Below are 21,351 nucleotides of genomic sequence, written 5' to 3'. Positions count from 1 at the left end.
ACTGCCTTCGTTTGGAGCCCTGGTGGGGCAGTGGTTAAGAGCTTGGTTGCTAACTAAAAGGTCGGCAGTTCAAATCCACCAGCCGCTCCTTGGAAACCCTAAGAGGAAGTTCTACTCTGTCCTTTATGGTCGCTATGAATCAGAATCGACTCAGTGGCAACGGGTTGTTTCTTGTTGTTGCCTTCGTTTGTGCTAAGGCGCCAGGAGTTTTACCCACTATTGCTTTTTCACCATCAGTGAAAATGTCAACACAGTGAAAGGTTAAAAAAATGTATTAGTATTACTAGAAAAATAAATGTGATCTCTCTGTCCCACTGTAAGCATGTTAAGGACCCCCAGGCATCTCAAAGTCATATTTTGAGAACCACTGCACTAGGATAACTTCTTAACCAAATTTTTCAAAAAAAAAAAAAAAAAAACAGAAATTTCTAAGGCAGATAGCCTTATACATCATGTTCTGGAAATAATCTGCTTTAGCTACAAGCCAAATAGTTATTATGCAATTTTTTACACAGAAAACAACATTGAACAGCTACAATGAGCTCTTTACAGTGGTATATACCGAGGAAATAAAGACAGATGACCAGCCCTGCCCTTGAGGAACTCATAGCCTAAGCAGAAAACTTAAACACAGATTACTACAATATTTTTGATAAGGGTAATGAGAGAGATATGCACAGGATGCTATGAGAGCAATAGCAAAGGAGAAAGGCATTTAAAGCCTCAGATCAAAGAAGATTTTCAAGAAATAAATGACAAACGAACTTTAAAGGAGAAAAGGAGTTAGACAAAGACAGAAACACATAAGGGCAACTTCAGGCAAAGAACGAAGGTACACTGAAAAGCTCAGAGGAAAGAAAACAGCATACCTTGGTCAGGAAGCTAAAAGAAATTCCATGAAAAGAGAGGGTGAGATTAAAGGAAGAGAACGATTACAATTTAGTGGTAAGAAAAGATTCCGGAAACATCTGCCTGAATTTGAATACCGGTTTCACCATTTTCTAGCGAAGAGACCTTTAGTACTTCTGACTGAGGACTTTGGTGTCTGCTTCCCCAAACCATTTGATGAAACTTTCCTGACTTTCCACATCATTTCTCTGACTTTTACTCCCCCATGCTTCCAAAATCTGTGTAACTCCTAAATCCTACACTGAACTCTTATTTCCAAAGTACTTATGAAACATGATATGCCTGACAAAAGCCAAACTGATTATATTTCAAGATTTTTAAAAATTATTTAAAAGAAAATCTAAAACATTTATCATAATTGTAGTTTTGCTAAAACAAACTTTATGATACACCCCTTTAAAGATGAACCACTGGTGCTTATTTGTTTTATCAACCTAGAAGGTTTCCAACTAAATAAGCATTTCAATGTTCTCATAACACCAGTCAACAATCCCTAATCTGAAACCCTTGGAAACAGATGTTTCAAAACAGACTTCTTCAAATTTGAGAAAGATAATAAGGTACATATCCATATATTACTGAACACTGTGAGCAAGATCTGCAGCAGCACCCTCTAACCAAACACATTAATACCTCAGCAGGGAAACATATGAATAGTCACACTAAGGGGAATAGAGTAGAAATAGCCTTGTCATTTCAGGTCAGAAACGAACTACAAAAACACTTTCCGTCTTCAGAGCTTTGGGGATTCAGGAATTGTGGATGAGGGATTATATACCCACGTTTCCTTTTTTTAGGTAGTGCTATATTTTAATTTTTTTGCATAAATATTAGGTCTCCAATTTCATCATGTTATCTTTAGATTGATTAGCTGCTTTTAGTGGAACTATTGTGGACTGCCAGAGAACAAACAAACCAGTCTTATAAGAAATACAACCAGAATGTTCCTTAGAAGTGAGGATGGTGAGACTTCAGCTCGCTCACTTTGGACACATCATCAGGAAAGACCGATTGCTAGAAAAGGACATCATGTTTGGTACAGCAGAGGACCAGCGAAAACAAGGGAAGCCCTCAGTGAGATGGACTGACACAATATCCACAACAATGGGCTCAAACACCAACAATCGTGAAGATGGCGCATGACCTGTCAACATTTTGTTTTGTTATACATAAGGTCGCCACGACTTGGAGCCAACTCAACAGCAACTAACAGTAACAATGCCCTAATGTTACTGTCATTAGTTAATATCATTTTGTTAGTAGTTTTTGTTTCTTATGTAGGCATATGCCTACGAGTACACAGTAGTGTGACAAGAGACTCCTGAAGCTATGAACTTAAAATGGTTTAATGGCAGACATTTTATGGAGTCACTTGGAATCAACCTCTGGAAATTAAACTGATTTTTAAATTCCTCATACTCCCCACATATTGCCATATGCTGCACTGCTCCCCACTCAGATCATTTCTTACTCATCCTTCAGATCTCAGCTTAAGTGTTTTTTTTTTTCCCCCCTCAGAAAGCCCTTCTCTGATACCACGGGCCTTTACTGTTCAATATCACCAAGGGAAAACCTATCGAGCACTTGAAATGTGGCTAGTCTGAATTAAGACAGGCTGTAAGTGTAAAATACATACTGGATTTCAGACTTATAAAATATCTCATTAATAGTTTTTATATTGACATGTTGAAGGAGCCCTGGCGGTACAATAGTTAAGAGCTCGGCAGCTAACCAAGGTCAGCAGTTGGAATCCACCAGTGGCTCCTTGGAAACCCTATGGGGCAGTTCTACTCTGACAGAGTCGCTAGGAATTGGGATCAACTCAGCGGCAACTGGTTTACATGCTGAAATTATTTTGTTAGCAGATTAAATAGATTGTTAAAATTAATTTTACCAATTTTTCTTTTTTAATGTGTTGTGTGCCAGAGTGGATTCCCACTCATAGCGACCCTATAGGACAGAGGAGAACTGCCCCATAGGGTTTCCAAGGCTGTAATCTTTATGGAAGCAGACTGCTACATCTGGTGGGTTCAGTTAGCAGCCGAGTGCTTAACCACTGCACCACCAGGACTCCCTCTTGTCTTCCTAACTAGACTAAAATCTGCGAGGTAAGAGAGCATGTCTTTCTTGTTCAAAATTATATTCCCAGTACTTTCTACCACAGTGCACATTTAATGAATTGTTTCCATATTTAAGCCAACATTTTATAATAGAATGCTTTCAATGCTGGATTTTTAAAAATAAGATAGCAGTGTCAATGAAATTCCAACTTCTCACTTGCCATGACTGCTTTGGCTATACCCTCTGAATCAGAACTATACATTCACTTTTTTTTATGTAGTTAGGGGTTCTTTAGCAGAAAAAGTTGAGAACGACTTCTAAGTTTTCTTATACCTTTTGATAATGTAAGCAAACAATCCTGGCTTTTAGTTTAATTGTACTTTAGATGAAGGTTTACAGAGCAAACAAATTTCTCATTAAACAATTAACACACATATTGTTTTGTGACATTGGTTGCCAACGCTACAACATGTCAACACTTTTCCCTTCTCAACTTTGGGTTTCCTGTTACCAGTTTTCCTGTACCCTCCTGCCTTCTCATCCTTTCCTCTGAGCTGATGTGCCCATTTAGTCTCGTTTTGTTTTATGGACCTGTCTAATCTTTGGCTGAAGGGTGAACCTCAGGAGTAACTTCAGTACTGAGTTAAAAGGGTATCCAGGGCCATATTCTCGGGGTTTCTCCAGTCTCTGTCAGACCAGTAAGTCTGGTCTTTTTTTGTGAGTACACCTTTTCTCCAGCTCTGCCCGGGACCCTCTATTGTGAACACTATCAGAGCAGTCAGTGGTGGTAGCTGGGCATCATCTAGTTGTGCTGGACTCAAGTCTGGTGGAGCCTATGGTAGTTGTGGCCATTAGTCCTTTGGACTAATCTTTCCCTTGTGTCTGGTTTTCTTCATTCTCCCTTGCTTCAGATGAGATGGAACCAGTAGAGTCTCTTAGCTCACAAGCTTTTAAGACCCCAAACACTACTCACCAAAGTAGGTTGTAGAATATTATAAACTATTTTATACCAATTGAACTAGATGTCTCCAGAGCCCTCAGCCCAGTAATTCAGTCCCGCAGGGAGTGTGGATGTATCTGTGAAGCTTCCATGACCTTGCCTTGGTCAAGTTGGTTCACCTTCCCCAGTATTGTGTACTGCCATACCCTTCACCAAGGTTACTACTTAACTGCTGTCTATTTAGTGTTTTTCCTGTCCCACACCCTCCCAAGTTACCATCAAAGATTGTCTATTTCTATGTGTAAACCTTTTCCTGAGTTTTTAAAAGAGTGGTCTCAGACAGTATTTGTCCTTTAATGACTGACTTATTTCACTCAGCATAATGCTGTCCAGATTCATCCATGTTGTAAGATGTTTTGTAGGTTCATCACAATCTTGGCTTTTAGACTTAAAATTAGTCATTAAGAAACTCAGAGTTCTCAGGAAACCAATGACCAATCACCATTTGATTTGTACTGAATTTACTGGTATCATGAAGCAAATATATGTTACTTGGAGGGGAAGAGAAGTTTGACAAAGTGATTTACAAATATACGGTATTATTAGTAGTTCTTCAGAAAACATGGATCACATCTGATATAAAACTTTTGTCTTTCCAAGACTTTCTGAACCACCCAAGCCCATATGGCAATAGTTTTTCTTCAAAGTTCCTTCCTACCACTTGGGGACACTTAATTTTCAGCATCAATGAGAAAGAAATCTACTATGCTCTACTGCACATCAGAGTAACCAATGTTTTTTTTTTTTAAGTTATCATTAAAAAAAAACTGGAAAATACCTTCATAATTAAAAGGTTATGGGAAAACCTCATAATGTCCAGAGGCTTACAACAGCTTAAGCAAAAAAGAGGAAAACATTAACTTTTCTAAACCATCAAAATGGTTTGGAGTTGGTCCTGATTTGGGGTAAAGATCAGCCAAACCAATTTACCCAGTGGAAATTTAAAACAAATACATAATTACTAATATTTATTATATTTCAAGAACAGCAGCTAAGAAAAGAGGTTACCAGTTAACAAGGCCTTTTATAGATTAAACTGGCAGCTGCAAGGCAGGTTCAAACCCTAAGAAGGAAATCAAAGTGCAACTAACAACATTAAAAAGGTAAGGAGTCTCTAAAATCAAAGGAGTCAGAGGATTTTAGAGTCTTTGTTTACAAATACACGCTCAGAAAGCATTTGTCTAATAAGATTTAAATAGCCCCTAAGAGAATCAGCTCTTAACTGCCCCCTACCTCTGATAAAATGTTCTTAAAGGAATCAGAGATTTCTGTAAATGCAGAAATTGTTGAGATGTATTTCATTAAGTGTATTTTCACTACACTTAAAAAGAAATCAGAGATTTAAACAATTTGAAATACAGTCCTATAACCAGGTAGTTTTAAAAGAAGAAATAATTTAATACACAATACATAGAAATTTTATTCAAATGATTCAAATTCCCTTGCAGAGAGAATTTTCCATGAAAAAATGGATTGAGGCTTCCATTTCCAGTGATACAGCAGACTACTGTGCAGAGAACTCCTCTCAGTAAAAAACACCTGAAACTGCTAGATGAAAACATCCTTTGTGTGTGCATGGCTGAGCTGGCAGTAAAGGAAACCAAAGGAGGCCAGAAATGAGAAAGTGCAATATTCCACAGGGGTTAACAAGGACTACAGCCAGCATTTGCTCTGACAGCTTCTATGAATTCCTGGTGGCCTAGAGCCTGGTTTTAATGACCTTTGTGTGTTGGGACAGAAGGCAAAGCTTAGGGCCCCAGTAAAAATCAAAGGTCAAGTCAGAAACTCCCATACAGAGCTGGGAGCTAGAAAAGCTCAGCTAGTAGAGAGAACCATGCCTGTCTGAGGAATGACTCCGGGAAGAGTGGGGTGAAAAAGAAAATACATCATCCTGGGAATTTCTAATCACAAACTCGGTCCTAAGCCAAAATTTTCATTTAAAGGGCCACTGGACTGGTAGTACCCCCAGGTGTCTAACAGAAACAAACACAAATCTTCTCTGAAGGAAGGTAGAACATCAGAATTCTAAGAATTCCTTGGATACAGTTCCAAGAACATATGCAAAAAATTAAAATTCACTAAACGCATGAAGAAGACATTATGAACCAGAATCAGCAGAAATAGCAAAACTACAGAATCAAAGACAGCCAACATTGGAAAAATCAGATACAAATATAAACAATGTTCAATAGGTCTAAAACAAAGAAGAAATTGTAAACGTGCTGCAGGAAAAAAAAAAAAAAATCAAAACTGAAAAGGAACCAACTATAACCTTTAAAAATAAAAAATACAATAAAATTTAAAAACTCAATAGACAAGTTAAAGAGCAGATTATACATAAGTGAAAGTACACGAGTGAAATGAAAAACTGATTTAAAATACAGCATGGGAACAGAAAGAGATAGAAAATAGGAACGTATGGTTAAGAGCTACAGGAGATGGGTGAACAAGTCCAATACATAAAAAACTCACTGTCGTCGAGTCGATTCCGAGTCATAGCGACCCCACAGGACAGAGTAGAACTGCCCCACAGAGTTTCCAAGGAGCACCTGGGGGATGTGAACTGCCAACCTCTTGGTTAGCAGCTGTAGCACTTAACCACTACACCACTGGGTGGGAATTCCCAAAAGGGAAAATGGAATGGGAAAGAGGCAATACTCTAAGAGATAACAGCTAATGATCTTCCAGAATTCATGAGAAACACCAATGAATCTAAGCCAGCATAAACGAAAATAAATCAGTACCCAGGCACATCATGTGAAACTACAGAACAACAAAGATAAAGAGATTTTAAAAGCAGATAGAATACAGACTACCTGTGAAGAACCATGATTAAAACTGGCAGCTGAATACTCAGCAATATCAACAAAACCCAGAAGACACTGAAATATTAATAAAGTGCTGAAAGAAAATAACTGTCAACTGAATAATTGTATATTTACTGAAACTATTTTTCAAGAACAATGGTAAAATAATGACACTAAAAAAATTTTTTTAAACCCGAGTTTATAACTAAGTTAGCATCTAAAGTGTGTACTTCAGAAAAAAAGATAAATGGTCATGAAAGGTAACACATGTAACTGACAAAAACTTAATATCCAGAATATATAAAGAGTTCATGAATCAAGACAAAAATGACAAAAACCACAATCAAAAAATAGACGAAGACCAAAATAATAATAATAAGGCACTTTACACAAGAGGAAAGATAAATGGCTCTAAACATATGAAAAAACACTGAACCTCTTCGGTGATCATTGTTAGCTGTCATGGAGTCAACCCCCAACTCATGACAGGAGATACAAATTAAAAGGAAAATAAATACCCAACCGTTGGCTAGGATATGGAGCAATAGGAACTCTCATACCCTACTGGGTGGGAGCATAAATTGGTTAGTACTATTTTGTAAAACATGCAACATACTCCGTGACCCCACAATTCCATACCTAGAAATATACCCTAAAAAAAATCTTACACATGTATATTAAAAGACATGAACATGAGTACATTCTTTTATTCACTGGGATTAAAATTAGGAATTAACTCTTAAATGTTTAATTAAAAATCATACAACCTACTCTCATCATCCAAAAATATTATCTATGAAAAAAAGCTTGTACAGACTTGTTATTCATTAACCGTTAATAACCCGCTGCCATCGTAAATGTCAGTATTATCCTTTTATAAGTGCAGAGATAAAATACCCATACTTGACAATTCAGTTTTACATACAGCATGAATGACTTTTTTTCAAACTGACAGGCATATCACCAAATACTATATACAAATAATCACCAAAAACTATATACAAATAATCACCAAAAACTATATGAAGTATTGATGTAAGAAAAATCCTTTTTGAAGATTTTTTCAAGTTAATCAGGATTAAAGATAAATAAAACTTTTATCCTTATCATCCTTGAGTGAAATAATTTTGTTTTAATATCTTAATCCAAAAATACACAGAAGGAAACAACAAGAGTATATAGAAAGCCTGATGTCCTGTGGTCTTTCTTAATAACAACCCATTTTCAAGAGACTCTAATCTCCTCAACAGAAAGCGTTCTACCAGTGGTCTTAATCAGATTCTGAGAAACTCATATTCAAGAATAAACAGTATGCCACTAAAACCAAAACAATGTAGGTATTAGCAGCCTCAGAAGAGGTTAGTTTATACCTGATGAGTCATTTCTAAAATGAGGGAAATGTAAGACTTTGAAGTGTTTTCTATTCAAACTGGAAAATATATAAAGGTGGGACTCATTTATGAAGCAGGCTGACCCAGAAATTTTACTTCATTTTATACATCTTTGACTCTATGCAAACATCAAACTAAGAATGGCTAAAATGAGTCTCTCGTCCTATACATTTATACTAACCTTTTTTTTGTTTTCTCAAGGTATTTTACTTTCGGCAAAGTCCATAAGAAATTTAGAAGATGACATGGTATTTAATACATTTAGGCTCGGGAAAGCCTTCCAGAAGGAAGATACTGCAGAAAAATCAGTCGTTGCTCCTTCCCTGGAACAATATAAAAGCGATGAGAGCAGTTTCATGAACGAAGAGGGAAACAGAAATTCAAAGGTAAGTGGTAATGTGATTTGCTCTTTATTTCAGTGGGAATTTAAATAATTTTTACAAGTCCTTTGAAAAGTAAAATGGAAAATGTATCATTTTAGTTTTATAAACAGAACTATGTGCAAATAGTCACATAATGTGCATTAGAACAACTGATGAAATTTTATGCATTCCAGTTGGTTTTTCCATCTTGGAGAAAATCTCTCATCCAAAAGTTTTTTTTTCCCCTAATAAACTTGTATCTAAGATTTTTTTAAAGAATCAAAAAACAGTACAGAGCATCTCTGAATTGATACAATAAGAATATTATATAATTGTATTATAGTTCCATTCCTAATGGAACAGCTAAAATATAAATTGACCTTTTCTTTACAGAATGCAGGCTTCAAACATAATTTCTTAAATCATGGTCTCCCACTGAATCTGGCTATAAAACCTTATCTTGCACTAAAGGGATCTGTAGCTTTTCCAGCTGAGAATGGAGTTCAGAATACTGAATCAACACAGGAAAAGAGAGAAATTGGGGATGAAGAAAACTCAGCTAAATTTCCTATAGGAAGGAGAGATTTTGACAGTGAGTAATCTTTTAAAATTCAATTCTTACATCTTAATTCCATAAAATAAGACTCTGGCTTGAACTGAAGTTTGAGTCAATCATAACAGAATCAAATAAGACCATGGTTCAATTACAGTCAATAACATAAAGCAAACCCCCAGAAAAATGTGGGGTAAAAAATCACTTGATTAGTTTTCATAATATTCATTTACTCAGAATTAGCTCTACTAGGTCCATCCTTTTATTTCTAATACATTTTATGATAATAATTGTTCTTTAAACAATTTAAACTTTTTTTTTTCCTTTCAGTGCTCAGGTGTATGCTGGGAAGAGTCTACCGACCTTGTTGGCAAGTCTGATATTTTTTGGTTCACATCATCTTTTCAGAGGAAGACAAAATCATTTAATTGCCAGTTAAGGAAAAAGCCCTTAATGTTACTGTAACTTTATTATGCTACTATGTATTATCTTAACATGTTTTAAAAGGAAGTACTATGATACATCAGTAATGTAAATGATGTTTTTTCTGTGCATTAAACTTCATGAAAATTCTGCATGATTATGACTTACTAGTATTTTTGAACAATGTTTAACACACTAACCTTAAATACACTCCAGATCAAAATAAAAAAAGAATCAGGGTAATTTACACCTTGACCTTTTAAAAATCAAGTATATGCCTTTGGTTTTACATATACATAAATCTAATACATATAAAAGACAAATTCATAGTCTAAAAAACTGAGTTAACTTTGTCTGGCCAGCAATCAATTTCTCCCTGGCGGTACACTTGTTGCCTTTTGCTGTTCGAGCTAGTTTGCCATCCAATGTATTCTGCGAATCCTTTGATGTCTTAGGTATCTTAGTATTTTTCTGTTGAAGTAATTCATTTCCATTATCACAGAAAACATGTTCGCCATCCAAATCCACCTGTTTCCTTTTTGAGTTCTCATTTCCTGTCTGACTACTTGATTTTTTTTGTATTTTTTTATTTTTACTTCTGTCCAAATGAACATTTCCAGAACTTGTTCCAATTGTTGGTCTTCCAACAGATGAATTTACACCTTCTGTTATGTAAGACGAAAAGGGGAGAGAATTATATAATATTTAATATTATTACTCATGAATATTTTATGATAAACTTTAACAATAGCTAAACAACAGTGAAAACTTATGATTTACAATAAAAGAATGCTATAAATTATATGACTAACAAATGGAGCTACATTACTATCACATTACTTTTGATTTTACCATATCACCTCTCAAACTTACCAAAAAATATTTGCTTTGTTTGAATGCATGACATTTAATCCTTAAGCAAAAGCTAAAAATTATGTCTTAAATAACCCATAAACAAACCGTTGCTATCGAGTCACGTCCCACTCATAGCGACTACATTTAGTTAAATCAAACTGTGTCCTATCTCTTCCATAAATCTGCACTTAGATTTAGCTATTTAAATAAACTCAGATCTTTAAGAATATAAACCTTTACCTTCATAGCACTTTGCAAACAAAACCTAGTTTTAATTAAAACCAATTAGTAGACTAGAATTAAATTGTTATTTAATTGCTTAAATAAGGTCAATTTACCAGGAGGGTCATTTTCCATGCGAAGAACACATAGGGGCTTTGATGCTGAATTAACACTATTCCATTTATCCTTGCTTATCATGCACTCATCTTTGTAAGTACAAGCAAACTGGGATCTAATTAAGGTTTGCTTTACCTGGTAACAAAAACAAAGAAAATACACAATTTATTCTTTATCATCTAAATAGATGCACACCCTATAGTAATCAAGGTATAAAAATTTCCCTAAAAATTTTGTTATTCATTGGGAACTTTCAACCCTTGATGTTTCATAACATGCAAACTCATTCACTGCTATAGCTAACATTTTGGTTCTTTTTAGTACTATCAGCTTTATGTATATGTTTGACATCTTTTTGTGACAGTTATAAAAAATTTAATTTTGGGCTCTTCAGAGGCCTGCATCTTGCCTGCTTTGGAAAGTGAGTTTTATAAGTGAACTAATAACATACATGATATACACAGCCGTACAAAAATTCAAGTTCTTCCTCCTAAGAACTACACAGTGCACAACTCTTTGAGGGGAAAAAAAAGTAGCATATGGAATTTTAAAAAAATCAGAGGAATGGAGGAAGGGAGAAACATTAAGACAAAAAAGAGAAATAAGAGAGGGCATAAAAAACAAAAATAGAAAGCTAGCAAAGAAATAAACTAAGAGATAATACAAAATGGTGATTTTGTGTGGTGGTGTTTGCCGTCAAGTTGATTCCAACTCATAGCTACCCCATGTGACAGAGCAGAAGTGCCCCATAGTTTCCTAGGCTGTAATCTTTATGGGAACCCATGGAGCAGGCGGTGGGTTCCAAAGCCAACATTTCAGTCAGCAGCCAAGCTAACCGCTTAACCACTGCTCCACTAAGGCTCCTTACAACCCAATACCTCCATGAAGCCTCATGCACTCAACTCCTGTCATACAGCTTCCACCATGAGATGCCCTAAAATATAACTGTAGGTTTCAAGTAGCACTTTCCAGACCTTATTAATTCCATAAATACAGAAGTAAACAATTGATAAAGCCATTAAAATAAAGTTTAATTAATGTAATAAACTCTGCATTATATTACATCACATCACTACTACAATAGCATTATCCACAGAGGTTTATTTTCATCTGCAAAACCATTACTAATCACTGAAATTATCTTTTTACAGAAAGTTTCTTTCATTTCACCAGAGATACTGCATATAAAGAGTTATAAAGAGGAGAGTAAGACCTTGTAGGGAAGTAGATGCTAAGTGGCTGGTTAGGATCACTCCCTGAGTACACAGACGGTGATGGCACCTATGGGTGACATGAAGAAGCTTTAGCCATCCCTCCCCCCACCACCTAAAAATCTTCATCACCACCACCACCCATAAAACACTCTAATTAAAAACACAATAATCATATTCTTTAGTAAGACAAATAACGTTTTCTCAATCTCAAGTTTGGTATGAATAAAAATTTCTTCAGAAAGTGGTATTATTTTTATTTTTAACATACAGTCCAAGTAAAAACCTTTGTTTGCTACGTAAATGCAGTACAAAATAAATCCCATAGGCCTCTCTCCAACTGGATTTCCTGTCTTCAGGCTCCCCTGTAAAGAATTTCTAGGGCCCAGTTTTTTAGTAACCCTAGTGGAAACCCTGGTGGCATTGTGGTTAAGAGTTCGGCTACTTACCAAAAGGCTAGCAGTTCGAATCCACCGGGCACTCCTTGAAAACCCCATGGGGAAGTTCTACTCTGTCCTATAGGGTCACTATGAGTTGGAATCGACTCAATGGCAATAGTTTTGTTATTTTTTTAAGTAACTCTAGTAACCCTGGACAATGAATAAGGAAGACCGAAAAAGAATTGATGCTTTTCAAATACGGTACTGGTGAAGAATATTGAATATACCATGGGCTGTCAAAAGAACAAACAAATCTATCTTGGAAGAAGTACAGGCAGAATGCTCCTTAGAGGCAAGGATGGTGAGACTGCATCTCATATACTTTGGACATGTTATCAGGAGGGATCAGTCCCTGCAGAAGGACAAGCTTGGTAAAGAAGAGGGTCAGCAAAAAAAAGGAAGACCTTCAATGAGATGGACTGACACGGTGGCTGCAAAAATGGGCTCAAGCATAAGGATTGTGAAGATGGCACAGTACCAGGCAGTATTTTGTTTTATTGTGCACAGGGTTGCTATAAGTTGGAACTGGCTCAACAGCACCTAACAACAACAATAGTTAACCCTAAGCCAATTTCAGAAAACTAGAGTTACAAAGCAATGGATTCTTAAAATACTAAGTTCAGATGTAAAAGATAGTTAACCACTTTATTTACCATGAAAATATTATTTAAAAGCATATCAAAACATAAGAACCACAACAGTTCTATAGTGCTCTTGGAATAATTATATTCAAAATAAATAACTGAGGGCAGTTATATTGAAGATTTTTTTCCTTTTTAGGAAAGATTACATATGGGTTTTCTTTCCTCAGCCCTATATAAAAAATCTTTTTCATCAATTACCACTTATTAAGTTCCAACTACTTGACAGGCACACAGTATGCTAGAAAAGATTACTAAGATGGCTTCTACAATCACAAAGACTTCTGCTTTAAAAAATTTGCTATTGGCGTACAGCTGGAAGGAATAACAAATAAATTGGATAACAGAATCAAGACTGAAAAGATCTCAAAAGGCTAGAACCATAAGTAGAAAATAATAAGATGAAAATGAAATAACAAAGCCCTGTATTTAAGTTCAAAAATATCAATTACAGATGTACAGGATGAGGAGAACCTGACTTAAAAACAACATACGAAAAAGACCTAGAGGTATTAAGCGGTCATGAACTTGACTGGAGTCAACAGTGTGATGTCCTGCTAAGAAAGCAGTACAGAAAGACATGTGGTAGGCAAAGCATCAAATTTGCAGTCAAAAACCTGGTTCCCACTATTGGCCCAACCACTTATTAACTAGATGGCCTTGGGCAAACCAGTGAACTTCTCACTTACCCACACACAATTGGGAAGAATATTTACCTCACAGAGCTGTCAGGATTAAATGAAGTAAAAAGTATGAAAGGGCTATATAGTACTCTAAAGTACTATGCAGATATGAGTTATTATTAAGGGCTATATAGTACTCTAAAGTACTATGCAGATATGAGTTATTATTGAAGTAATGTACACATACAAAGAAGGGATTCCTATAGTAAGAGATCTGTTAAATCCGATCGCCCAGGACAAGTCAACTCCAAGATGACTCTAGGTAAGCACCTCAAAAAAAGAATGAACTTAAAATACCTTCTTCATTTTAGTTATTAAAACAATGCAAGCTACACTGGTTTGTATTTATAGCTTAAAAGAGATTGCTTTCCCTTTGTTCAGAAAAGTTTAATTTTTCTGCACAAGATTAGTGGCTACATAGAATTGAGATTACTTCCTGTTTCAAATCTTCCAAATCTCTGTGTGTATTTGATTTGGAATCACAAATAAGCAAAACAATTCCTCTTCAAAGTGCTTTTGAAGTACTAAACAACTGAGAATAACGTCCAGATTCATACATGACTGTTAAAATCATTTTATGTTCAAGTCAATGAGAGAACATATTGAAATTTTTCCTTTGTAGAGTGATTTCCCCCTTTGGAAAGATTTCTATTCACAGTAAAATTGCAGTGAACTTCAAACTTGCCAAGAATTGGAAAAGTCCTTTTGCCACAACTCTTTTTAAATTGAAATTATTAGTAGGTTCCCAGTTTGAGGAAAATAATACTTCACATAGGAAAGCCTGACTCCAGTTAAGTTCAGCCAAATGAGTCAAAATATCAAAACGTCACAGACATTTTTAGAGTTAGGTATTGTCTTAGTCATCTACTGCTGCTATAACAGAAATACCACAAGTGGATGGCTTTAACAAAGAGAAGTGTATTCTCTCACAATCCAGTAGGCTAGAAGTCTGAATTCTAGGTGCTGGCTCCAGGGTAAGGCTTTCTCTGTCGGCTCTGGAGGAAGGTCCTTGTCATCAGTCTTCCCTTGGTCTGGGAGAATCTCAGTGCAGGAACCTCAGGTCCAAAGGACGGATGTGTTCTGCTCCCGGCACTGCTTTCTTAGTGGTATGAGGTTCCCAACTCTACTTGCTTCCCTTTGCTTTTATCTCTTTAGAGAGAAAAGGTGGTGCAGGCCACATCCCAGGGAAAATACCTTTACATTGGATCAGGAACATGGCCTGAGCAAGGGTGTTACACCCTACCCTAATTCTTTTTAACCACAGGCAGAGATTATGGTTTATAAAACATAGGAAAATCACAAAACAGAGGATAACCACAGAATACCGGGAATCATGGCCTAACCCAGTTAATATACACATTTTTGGGAGGACATAAGTCAATCCATGATGGGTATATTCACAAGAAAATGAAAGTTCTAAGCCCTCATTATACCAGCAAACATATCAACTTTGAAAATGGAAATCATTTTCAACATGCGTATTAAATACGTAATTATTCTAAATTTATCTTTTCATTTTGACATTTTCAAAAAAACAGATTTGCTACCCTTACCCACCCATTGCCGTTGAGTCGATTTCGACTCAAAGTGACCCTATAGGGCAGAGTACCACTGCACCATAGGGTTTCTAAGGAGCGGCTGGTGGATTCAAACTGCCAACCTTTAGGACAGCAGCCAAACACTTAACCACTACTCTGCCATATCAACTGACTCATTTCTTCATCAGTGAAATTCCAATTATTTTGCTAAATAGTAGGAAGATATTTTCAACCTAAGTAGCAGCATTTCCCTTTTTTTTATGACTCCCAATTATAATTACTATGCCTTTATTTACTCTTAGGAGGAAGCATAAACTCTGAAGTCTGGCACCCAAATAAGAACTCTTACTCTGCTACTTACTAGCTGAGTGGTCTAGAAAATGAGGTCTTTTAGAGTTGAGCAAGAATTAACTGGGATGAGAGATGTAAAATGTCCAGTATAATACTTGATATTTAGTAGGCATTCAAGAGCTGTCTCCTCAAAGTAGGGTCAACCTTAATGGCATGCTTGGAGTAAAGCTTTCAGGACCTTCATTTGCTGATGTGGCAAGACTCAAAATGAGAAGAAACAGCAGCAAACATTCACTAATAATCAGAACATGGAATATACGAAGTATGAATCCAGGAAAACTGAAAGTTGTCAAAAATGAAATGGAACACTTGAAGATCAATATTCCAGGCATTAGCTGAAAGGGACTGGTATTGGCCATTTTGAATCAGACAATCATATGGTCTACTGTGCTGGGAATAACAAATTGAAGAGGAATGACATCACATTTCTGTCAAAAAGAACATTTCAAGAACTATCCTGAAGTACAACACTGTCAGCCATACGCCTACAAGAAAGACCAGTTTATAGGACTATTACTCCAATTTACACACCAACCACTAATGCCAAAGATGAAGGACCGGGCAGTGTTTCTTCTGCTGTTCATAGGGTCACTATGAGTTGGAACTGACTCGATGGCACCTAACAACATTTGTTGCATTGTATCTTTAATCCTATAGAACCGTACTCTTTAATATGGAAGATACTAGCCAAATGTGAAATTTAAGTAAAATTTTAAAATCCAGTTCCTCAGTGCAGTAGACACATTTCAAGCGCTCAGGAGACCAATGTGGTAAGAGCCTACAGCACTGGACAGTACAAACAAAGAACATTTAAAACCCCTGTATACAAAAAGGTCTACTGGACAACACTGCTCTAGGAAAGAGTTTTATAATCTGTGTCTTGTGGCACATTTATGTGCTGCAGACAGATTCTCAAAGAACTCTGGAATATTTTTTAGTTTCCTAGGTCCATACGATCCGAGCACATATGCAACTTCAAATTAGTAAACAAAATCTTGCATCTATTACTCACATCTTCTAGCTACTCTCTGAGAACCTAATGTGAAAGGAGCAATTAAGCTTTGAAAAAAATCACAACCATTATCTTTTTTTTTTTTTTTTTAATTTTTATTGTGCTTTAAGTGAAAGTTTACAAATTGAGTCAGTTTCTCACACAAAAACCCATATACACCTTGGTACAAACTCCCAATTAAACTAAACCCACTGCTGTTGAGTCGATTCCGACTCATAGCGACACTCCCAATTACTCTCCCCCTAATGAGACAGCCCGCTCTCTCCCACCACTCTCTCTTTTCGTGTCCATGTCACCAGCTTCTAACCCCCTCCACCCTCTCATCTCCCCTCTAGGCAGGAGATGCCAACATAGTCTCAAGTATCCACCTGATCCAAGAAGCTCACTCCTCACCAGCATTCCTCTCCGACAAATTGTCCAGTCCAATCCATGTCTGAAGAGTTGGCTTCGGGAAGGGTTCCTGTCCTGGGCCAACAGAAGGTCTGGGGGCCGTGACAACTGGGGTCCTTCTAGTCTCAGTCAGACCATTCAGTCTGGTCTTATGAGAATTTGGGGTCTGCATCCCACTGCTCTCCTGCTCCCTCAGGGCTTCTCTGTTGTGTTCCCTGTCAGGGCAGTCATGGGTTGTAGCCGGGCACCATCTAGTTCTTCTGGTCTCGGGATGAGGTAGTCTCAGTTCATGTGGCTCTTTCTGTCTCTTGGGCTAGTAATCACCTTGTGTCCTTGGTGTTCTTCATTCTCCTTTGACCCAGGTGGGTTGAGACCAATTGATGCATCTTAGACAGCTGCTTCCTTGTGTTTAAGACCCCAGATGTCACTCTTCAAAGTGGGATGCAGAATATTTTCTTAATAGATTTTATTATGCCAATTGACTTAGATGTCCCCTGAAACCACGGTGCCCATACCCCTGCCCCTGCTACGCTAACCTTCAAAGCATTCAGTTTGTTCAGGAAACTTCTTTGCTTTTAGTTTAGTCCAATTGTGCTGATCTCCCCTGTACTGTGTGCTGTCTTTCCCTTCACCTAAAGTAGTTCCTATCTACTATCTAATTAGTGAATGCCCCCTCCCACCTTCCCTCCCTACCCACTCTCATAACCAGAAAAGAATGTTTTCTTCTCAGTTTAAACTATTTCTCAAGTTCTTATAATAGTGGTCTTATACAATATTTGTTATTTGCAACTAATTTCACTCAGCATAATTACTTCCAGGTTCCTTCATATTATGAAATGTTTCACAAATTCCTCATTGTTCTTTATCGATGCGTAGTATTCCATTGTGTGAATATATCATAATTTATTTATCCATTCATCCATTGATGGTCACTGTGGTTGCTTCCATCTTTTTGCTATTGTAAACTGTGCTGCAGTAAACATGGGTGTGCATATATCTGTTCGTGTAAAGACTCTTATTTCTCTAGGATACATTCCAAGGAGTGGGATTGCTGGATCGTAGGATAGTTCTATTTTTAGCTTCTTAAGGAAGCGCCAAATCGATTTCCAAAGTGGCTGTACCATTTTACATTCCCAGCAGCAGTGTATAAGGGTTCCAATCTCTCCACAGACTACCCAACATTTATTATTTTGTGTTTTTTGGATTAATGTCAGCCATGTTGGAGTGAAATGAATCTCACTGTAGTTTCGATCTGCATTGCTCTAATGGCTAATGATCATGAACATTTCCTCATATATCTGTTAGCTACCTGAATGTCTTCTTTAGAGAAGTGTCTATTCATATCTTTTGCCCATTTTTTAATTGGGTACTTTGTCTTCTTGCAGTATCATGTAGATTTTAGAGATCAGGCGCTGATCAGAAATGTCATAGCTAAAACCTTTTTCCCAGTCTGTAGGTAGTCTTTTTACTCTTTTGGTGAAGTCTTTGGATGAGCACAGGCGTTTGATTTTTAGGAGCTCCCAGTTATCTAGTTTTTCTTCTACATTCTTTATAATGTTTTGTATACTGTTTATGCCATGTATTAGGACTCCTAACATTGTCCCTATTTTTAATTTCATGATCTTTATCGTTTTAAAATTTTATATTTAGGTCTTTGATCCATTTTGAGTTAGTTTGTCTGCATGGAGTGAGGTATGGGTCTTGTTTCTTTTTTTGCAGATGGATATCCAGTTATGCCAGCACCATTTATTAAAAAGACTGTCTTTTCCCCATTTAACTGTTTTGGGGCCTTTGTCAAATATCAACTGCTCATATGTGGATGGATTTATGTTGGGATTCTCAATTCTTTTCCATTGGTCCATGTATCTGTTGTTGTACCAGTACCAGGCTGTTTTGACTACTGTGGCGGTATAATAGGTTCTAAAATCAGGTAAAGTAAGGCCTCCCATTTTGTTCTTCTTTTTCAGTAATGCCTTAATTATCCGGGGCCTCTTTCCCTTCCATATGAAGTTCGTGATTTGTTTCTCCATCTCATTAAAGAACGTCGTTGGGATTTGGATCGGAATTGCATTAAATGTATAGATCGCTTTTAGTAGAATAGATATTTTTATGTTAAGGCTTCCTATCCATGAGCATTTGACCCACGAGCAAGGTATGTTTTCCACTTAGGTAAGCCTCTTTCGGTTTCTTGCAGAAGTGTACTTACTGTAGTTTTCTTTGTATAAGTCTTTTACAACTCTGGTAAGATTTATTCCTAAGTATTATATCTTCTTGGGGGCTACTGTAAATGGCACTGGTTTGGTGATTTCCTCTTCAATGATCTTTTTGTTGGTGTAGAGAAATCCAACTGATTTTTGTATGTTTATCTTGTATCCCGATGCTCTGCTGAACTCTTCTATTAGTTTCAGTAATTTTCTGGAGGATTCCTTAGGGTTTTCTGTGTATAAGATCATGCCATCTGCAAAGAGAGACACTTTTACTTCTTCCTTCCCAAACTGGATGACCTTTATTTCTTTATCTAGCCTAATTGCTCTGGCTAGGACTTTCAGCACAGTGTTGAATAAGAGTGGTAATAAAGGGCATCCTTGTCTGGTTCCCAATCTCAAGGAGAATGCTTTCAGGCTTTCACCATTTAGGGTAATGTTGGCTATTGGCTTTGTATAAATGCCCTTTATTATGTTCAGGAATTTTCCTTCTATTCCTATTTTGCTTAGAGTTTTTATCATGAATGAGTGTTGAACTTTGTCAAATACCTTTTCTGCATCAATTGATAAAATCATGTGATTCTTGTCTTGTTTTATTTATGTGGTGGATTACATTAACTGTTTTTCTAATGTTGAATCATCCCTGCATACCTGGTATGAATCCCACTTGGTCATGTTGAATTACTTTTTTGATATGTTGTTCAATTCTATTGGCTAGAATTTTGTTGAGGATTTTTGCATCTAAATTCATGAGGGATATAGGTTTTTTTTTTTTTTATAGGTCTATAATTTTCTTTTCTTGTGGCGTCTTTACCTGGTTTTGGTATCAGGGATATGGTGGCTCCATAGAATGGGTTTGGTAGTATTACATCTTTTTCTATGCTCTGAAATACCTTTAGGAGTAGTGGTGTTAACTCTTCTCTGAAAGTTTGGTAGAACTCTGCAGTGAAACCCTCCAGATCAGGGCGTTTTTTTTTGCTGGGAGTTTTTTGATTACCTTCTCAATCTTTTCTTTTGTTACGGGTCTATTTAGTTGTTCTACCTCTGTTTGTGTTAGTTTAGGGAGGTAGTGTGTTTCTAGGAATTCATCCACTTCTAGGTTTCCAAATTTCTTTGAGTATAGTTTTTCATAGTTATCTGATATGCTTCTTTTAATTTCAGCTGGGTGTGTTGTAATATCACCCCTCTCATTTCTTATTCGGGTTATTTGCTTCCTCTCCTGTTTTTCTTTTGTCAGTTTGGCCAGTGGTTTATCAATTTTGATTTTTTCAAAAAACCAGCTTTTGGTCTTGTTAATTCTTCCAAATTGTTTTTCTGTTTTCTATTTCATTAAGTTCAGCTCTAACTTTTATTATTTGTTGTCTTCTGGTGCCTGTGGGTTTCTTTTGTTGCTCTCTATTTGTTCAAGTTGTAGGGATAATTCTTTGATTTAAGCCCTTTATTCTTTATGGATGTGTGCATTTATTGATAAAAATTGGTCTCTGAGCACCGCTTTTGCCGTACCCCAAAGGTTCTGATAGGAATTGTTTTCATTCTTATTGGATTCTATGAATTTCTTTATTCCATCCTTAATGTCTTCCATAATCCAGTATTTTTTGAGCAGGGAATTGTTTGGTTTCCAAGTGTTTGATTTCTTTTCCCTGCTTTTTCCGTTATTGATTTCCACTTTTATGCCCTCATGGTCAGAGAAAATGCTTTGTAATATTTCAATGTTTTGGATTCTGCTAAGGCTTGCTTTATGACCTAATCTGTGATCTATTCTAGAGAATGTTCCGTGTGCACTAGAAAAGGAAGTATAGTTTGTTGCTGTTGGGTGAAGTGTTCTGCATATGTCCACGAGGTAAAGTTGGTTGATTGTGGCATTTAGATCTTCCGTGTCTTCATGGAGCTTCTTTCTGGATGTCCTGTCCTTCACCGAAAGCAGTGTGTTGAAGTCTCCTACTATTATTGTGGAGCTGTCTATCTCACTTTTCAAGGGTGATAGAGTATTTTATGTATCTTGCAGCCCTGTCATTGGGTGCATAAATATTTAATATGGTTATATCTTCTTGGTGTATTGTCCCTTTAATCATTATATAATGTCCTTCCTTATCCATTCTGATGGATTTAACTTTAAAGTCCATTTTGTCAGAAATTAATATTGCCACTCCTGCTCTTTTTTGATTGTTGTTTGCTTGATAT

General features: G+C 36.5%; 2 protein-coding genes across 4 annotated transcripts in view; one reads left to right on the top strand and one right to left on the bottom strand.

Moving 5' to 3' along the window:
* The first annotated feature begins 8,232 nt into the window (after positions 1 to 8,232).
* Positions 8,233 to 9,130, top strand: PMCH (pro-melanin concentrating hormone). The gene is made up of 2 exons (XM_049884972.1): positions 8,233 to 8,554; positions 8,924 to 9,130. Exons 1-2 carry the CDS (start codon positions 8,309 to 8,311, stop codon positions 9,128 to 9,130), a joined length of 453 nt encoding a protein of 150 aa, XP_049740929.1. The 5' UTR covers positions 8,233 to 8,308.
* A 511-nt stretch (positions 9,131 to 9,641) lies between these two features.
* The window catches only part of PARPBP (PARP1 binding protein), an 82,698-nt gene continuing 70,988 nt past the window's right edge, over positions 9,642 to 21,351 (bottom strand). For 2 of the 3 annotated variants that reach the window (XM_049884187.1, XM_049884188.1), the window contains 2 exons: positions 10,700 to 10,835; positions 9,642 to 10,171 (listed from right to left, as the gene is read on the bottom strand). In XM_049884187.1, the coding sequence (XP_049740144.1) occupies positions 9,831 to 10,171; positions 10,700 to 10,835 (477 nt within the window). In that variant the 3' untranslated portion in view covers positions 9,642 to 9,830. The remainder of the gene's footprint in view (positions 10,172 to 10,699; positions 10,836 to 21,351) is intronic. The other variant, XM_049884190.1, reaches the window with a different exon arrangement.

This window comes from Elephas maximus, chromosome 4 (genome assembly GCF_024166365.1).
Source record: "Elephas maximus indicus isolate mEleMax1 chromosome 4, mEleMax1 primary haplotype, whole genome shotgun sequence".
Taxonomy (NCBI): domain Eukaryota; kingdom Metazoa; phylum Chordata; class Mammalia; order Proboscidea; family Elephantidae; genus Elephas; species Elephas maximus.
Note: the sequence above shows the minus strand (reverse complement) of the source record. Positions and strands in the feature narration are given on the sequence as shown.